This window comes from Psittacula echo, assembly GCF_963264785.1.
Source record: "Psittacula echo genome assembly, chromosome: 15".
Classification (NCBI taxonomy): Eukaryota; Metazoa; Chordata; class Aves; order Psittaciformes; family Psittacidae; genus Psittacula; species Psittacula echo.
In genome coordinates this window covers 7,469,896-7,475,742 of record NC_137751.1, presented here as the reverse complement: position 1 = coordinate 7,475,742, position 5,847 = coordinate 7,469,896, and the positions used below count along the sequence as shown (strand labels likewise).

Genomic DNA, 5,847 nt, shown 5'->3' with positions numbered 1-5,847 from the left:
CCTGGTGTGCATTGCTTAAAGACAGTTCTGCTATCACGGTAATGTTGTCGCCATCACTTTGGAGAGAGCAGTGCACGCTCTGATACTGCACATCCCGGATACCCTGCAATACAACGGAGCGGCTCAGTCCCCGGCTGTGACGCGGGATCTGCAGCTGCGTGGCTCTGTCTGGACAGCAGCAGCCGGTGCCAGCAGCGCTCACCTGGGGTTCCGTGCCGCCGCTCTCCCCCCACAGTCCCGGTCCCGGCGCCGGCTCCCCGCTGACCCCGCACGCCGTCGCCTCCTGAAACAACACTTTGACAGCAGCGCGCCGGCGCCAAACCTGCGGAGGGGGCGGGGCCTGGCGCGGGCACCTCCCCCGGGGGCGGGGCGGGGTCGCCCGGTTCTCTCGCCCCTTCTGTCTAAATCTCGCGGTATCTCGTTTGAATCGGAGGCGGGCGGGCGCCGCGGGTTGTGTCAGGCAGGGCCTGGCCAGGGCCGGCCCCGCTATGCCGGTGCAGTTTCGCCTGCTCCGCACCTACTCGCGCCGCGGCGGGCGCCTCCGCCCGGTGCCGCTGCCCGACCGCTGGATTTCGCCGCCTCAGGACCGTAAGCGGTTCTTCAGCTCGACCTCCACCGGCTCCAGCGCCGCTTCATCCGGCTCCAGCGCTCTCTCCGCCCATTCGGACGACCCCGACTTCTCGCCGCCCGACAAGTGCCTCCCACAGCCGCTGGGTAAGCGCCCCATCTTCCCCTGGCGCCTGCGGACCCGCCGCAACAGAGCCGCGAACAAGGAGAACTGCGCTCCGGGGCCGCCGGACCTCACCTCCTCTCCGCCATCACTGCCCCCGTCCCCGCGCGGCGCCTCCCGCCGCCGCCAGGGGCCGCCCTGCGCGGCGAGGCGCCCTCTGCTGTGCAGCACCCCGCAATGGCCGCTGCCGCGCCGCCGGGCCCGCCGCCGCCGGGCCCCTCCAGCCGAGCTGAGCACCACCGCGGAGGGCGGCTCGGGGCTGTACGGCAGCCTCCAGCCCTGCTCCCCGCCGCGCAAGCAGCGCGTTGCCTCGTCCGACACCCCCCAGAGCGCGCTGGAGCTGTCTCATGGGGACTCGGAGCACCTTTCCCTGTTGCCGGGGGTTGGCAGCGGGAGGCGGGAGGCAGCCGGACGGTCCTGTTCCAAAGGCACAGTCGGGAGCCCTGAGCCAGGCCCCGAGGCGCAAAGGTCCGCCAGGGTTCGGAGGATGTTGGTGCAGGAACCCTGCCGGGAACAATCTCCCTTGTCCTCCCAGACAGCCACAGCAGCACTGTCTCCTGTTAACAGCCACCGACAGCACTCTGCCCCGTATGATGATGATGATGCCACTTCTAATGAGCCATCTGATGCTCTAAGTAGAGATTCAACAAAAGGAACCTCGAGCTGTCAGAGAAGCAGAGCTGAGAAGTACCAGCTTACGCCAGTGGTGGTTCTGGACCCTCATGAAGTGTCAGTGTGGCTGGCAAGCATGAAACAAAACAAAAAGGGGGATACTCAGCTTGCCTGGCAGCAGCCAGCCTCTCCTTTGGGCTTCCAAGGACCTTTAGAGAATAAACATAAAACCACCAAAGTTGTTTCTGGAGAGGCCAGTAGCTGTAGGAAAGCTTGCATCAGTGGCTTTAGTGCCAGCCGCTGGCGGATGCCAATAAGGCTCCGTCCAAAAAGGCTCAAAAACAACAGACAGCAGCAGCCTGAGAACTCCCTTTCCAGACCACAAATGAGGCAAAAAAGAATGAAAAGGGGTGTGCTAGAGATGTCTGTAGATGTAAGCGGCAATGACTATTCACTCCTCAACTGCTCCTATTCCTGGGGTAGGGTTCAAGCATCTTTCTCCTTCCATAAGAGGAAGAAAGTTACCATGGATGAGAGTTCCTGCAACAGCATCATTTGCACCCCTTCCATGAAATCCCAGCTTTCAGAGCACCAAGCAATGCTATCTGCTGGTAAGGCTCAGTGCTGTATTTGGTCTGCTTCCTCCATAGCCCTCCTGGCTCCTATGAACTCCTCTTCTGTTCTGGAACTAATGCTTACAGATGCAGAGAAGGTGTTTGGGGAATGCCAGCAGGAAGGGCCTATTACTTTTGAGGAATGCATTCCTCTAGATAAGATGAAAGATTGCAAGAAAATTGGAGAAGGGGTGTTTGGAGAAGTCTTCCAGGTTGGCAGTGAGAGAGGACCTGTGGCCTTAAAAATAATTCCCATTGAGGGGACTGAAAGAGTAAATGGAGAATCTCAAAAGAGCTTTGGAGAGATTCTGCCTGAGATAATAATATCAAAAGAACTCAGTCTTCTATCTGAAGAGTCTATGAATAGAACTGTTGGGTTCATCAGCTTGTACTCTGTGCACTGTGTTCAAGGGGCTTATCCTAAGTATCTCCTGGAAGCCTGGGACAAATACCATGAAGTAATAGGATCAGAAAATGATCGGCCAGACCTTTATGGGGACAAGCAGCTATTCATGGTTCTGGAGTTTGAATTTGGGGGCAGTGACTTGGAGAATATGAGAAACAGGTTAAATTCAGTGGCAACAGCGAAAAGCATTCTGCACCAGGTCACCGCTTCCCTGGCTGTGGCAGAACAGGAACTGTACTTCGAGCACAGGGACTTGCACTGGGGGAACGTGCTGGTGAAGAAAACTAATGTCAAGAAGCTGAGTTATGTGTTGAATGGGGCAACACACACAATCCCCACAGCAGGGATTCATGTCAACATCATTGATTACACCTTGTCTCGGCTGGAGAAGGATGGGTTAACTGTGTTTTGTGACCTTTCCACTGATGAAGAACTGTTTCAAGGCACAGGCGACTACCAGTTTGATATCTACAGGCAAATGAAAGTGGAGAACTCCAACAGCTGGTCTGGCTATCATCCACACAGCAATGTCCTCTGGCTGCACTACTTGTCAGATAAACTTTTGAAAGGGGTGGTCTACAGGAAAAAGGAAAAAACTTCTGCCCTGAAGGAAATAAAGCAACAGCTCGAGAAGTTCCACAGGGAAGTACTGAACTTTGAGTCTGCCAATGAAGTTTTACAAAACAGCAGCCTCTTCCACTGAGCAAGGGAGCACAGTGTTTCCAAGAACTAAGTTGCTGATGCTGCCTTTCTCCTTTGCTGCTTTTGTGTGTGATCTTTTTAAATGTGGGCACAGGGAAGTGTTATGATCGGTTACCAATGTGTACAATACACTGTAAAAAAAATGTCTAAAAAGCCCCCCAAAAATCGTTCTGCTGTAACACGTTTCCATATGTCCTTTTTTTGAGGGGTGATGCTTGACATTACAAGAAAGATTTCGTGTGGCTCAATTCATGGTTTCAACTCCACAGAAATTTTCTTACCTTTTCAGTCTTAGGTTTTTAAAAGTTCTTGCCTTACTCTATTGTCTTCCTTACAAATTATTTTTTTTTTTTTTTTTTTAAGAAAAAAACCCCCAAACAACAACAAAAAACCTCACCAAAAAACCAAACCAAAAACAATTCTGGGCAGTGAGGACAAAGGTAAATAGTGTTAGGCCAGTTGGGGGCAGAGAGGGGAAACCCCACCTTTTGACTTAGTTTTAACACTGAACTTTTGTTCGGTTTGGCAAAGTTTGTACCTGGAACGATGCTGCAAAATGTAAATATGTAAAGGTTTGGTAGTGTAGGTTTTAAAAACACTCTGAGGGTATTCCCCTCCCCCCCCTTAAGGACTAATGAAGAGGTATTTGATTATGAAAAATATAGGAGAAGGTACCTGTGTTCCTGATGCATTTTTGACTGTCATTATGTTGTGACCTTGTATATTTATGGGAATCCAAATCTGTAACTTGATGGTAGCATTAAAGCGATTTTCTCCATTTATCTACAGAAGAAAATGCACAAGGTAGTAAGTGTTCTTCAGTACTGGCTGGAGGTGGACCAGATGACCTAAATCTGAAGCTATACTTACATTAAATCTGAATTCTTTGTTTTCAAGTAGTCCTTCGCTAACATTCACATACATTGAAGAAACTGGTCTAACGAGAATGATAAATCAAACTGAGTGGAAAGTGAATTAAGGTGTTAAAAATTAGTACATCTAATGACCCATATGCACTAAGTGTAAATAAGAGCTACCATCATCAGATTTGCTGTAACTGGAATGCTGCCTGTGCAGTTTGTCTGTATATATGTATATATGCAGTCTGTCAATCAGATGCATCTCTGAATTCATCTTGAAGTCTACTTTTTACAAGCTAAGCAGTTGGACATCCTAGGCACCCCCCTGCCTATGATAAAGCTTTATTGTTTTGTCTTCCAGGCTCTACTTTTGCTGTCTAGTACCACAGAAAGTGACTTGAAAATCTGCAGTGCTTGAAATTATTAAGATGGAAATTGCACTGGAAACATACCAGGCATCCTCTAAATCCTTTTGCCTTTAATTGACTAAAGGAATAAAATATAATTGAATCTTCTTAAAACTAACTTACCTGGTAAGGACTGCAGTGAACGCATATCTGACATCAAGGATGTGTTCTTCAGTCAGAATGGTGCTATTTTCATTTATGCTTAAAAAAAGGGATGAAACCACTTCATTATCTGCCTGCCTTGGTCCTTTATTTCTATGGTTTGAGAATTGTTAATATTGGCTGTACAAGAGGGATGGAAACAGTGATGATGTGGTACAAGAGTGTTGGAGTAGCCCTTTATTACTATAATTACTACCGATTTTGAATGCTGTCGTTGCCTTGAAATGTTTCCCCACAGACCACTGCTCATCTGTGCTTTCATTAATCAAAACTTAAAGCCTCTACCCCTCACAAAACTGGACATTAAATTAATATAGAACCCTTTGGCTTCAACTGTGCTTGCAAGGAAGTACAGCTGCCAGAGGTGAGTTCTCATTTCCTTTTTAAAGACTCTCTCTGTTTAAAAAAATGCTGTGTATCAGTCAGTCCTCATACATTTTAAAGGTAGGAAGGTGACAAGAAAGGAATCTGAATGGTAACTTCCACCCATTAGATAGCCCCTAATTAAGAAAAATGCCTTAAACCTATGTTTTCATCCCCATCATTTGGAGTGAAAGCTTTTCTTGGAACAGAGCTGGATTATGTATTTTAATTATCTGTTCTTTCTGCTAAGGTGGGAGGATGCTAGAACACACAAGCTTTTAAATACATGCTACACTTAAGGACCTTAAAGGGTGCTCCATCTTTCACTGAAATAATGAAGTATGAGCAAAGTTAAGATTTTCATAAGGGAAGGAAAAATTTTTCACATAGCTCCAAATGCCTTAGAAGGTTGAAAAGTATAGTTTTGTGACTGATAAATAGTATGGACACTGAGTAGGAATTCTGATATATCCTTTCTAGTTCATCATGTATTTTGTGGTGAAAATAGCAGTACTCACTTTGTGATATTCACAGTGATTGAAGACTTATTTTGGAATATGCTTTCCTCTAGTTGCCAAATCACTGAAAAATCTGCCTATTTTGAGGGGAAAAAAAGACAATAAAATATCAATTACCCTGTAAATACTTTTTAACTCTCCAGGGTACAGTTAAAACATGAGGGCTAATGTATTTTCTGTTCATAGTTTCCTTCTGGAGAAATTAGACATTAAATAAAGTGCAGGAATATGAAGGCTATCTCTTACCTTCAGAAAATGCATACCAGCCATAAGCTGAATTAGAAAGAATGGCAACTCTGGTCTATTTGTGGAGACAGAGAATGCAAGAGCAGCTACTCAAAGTATCATTTAGAGGTATGGAAAAACTGAAAATAATGATCTCTACTTACAGTTGTCTTCTTGAACACTGGATACCCAATTCTGCAGTTACAGGAAAAGACTGCAGAAGTTAATGGTACTGGTTGGCCACAGTG

General features: G+C 47.3%; 1 protein-coding gene across 1 annotated transcript; it reads left to right on the top strand.

The window, feature by feature from the left end:
• Nucleotides 1-488: 488 nt before the first annotated feature.
• HASPIN (histone H3 associated protein kinase) lies at nucleotides 489-4,095 on the top strand (the record flags this gene model as incomplete). Its single annotated transcript, XM_080629802.1, has 1 exon — nucleotides 489-4,095. One exon carries the CDS (start codon nucleotides 489-491, stop codon nucleotides 3,063-3,065), a length of 2,577 nt encoding a protein of 858 aa, XP_080485928.1. The 3' UTR covers nucleotides 3,066-4,095.
• Nucleotides 4,096-5,847: the final 1,752 nt, after the last annotated feature.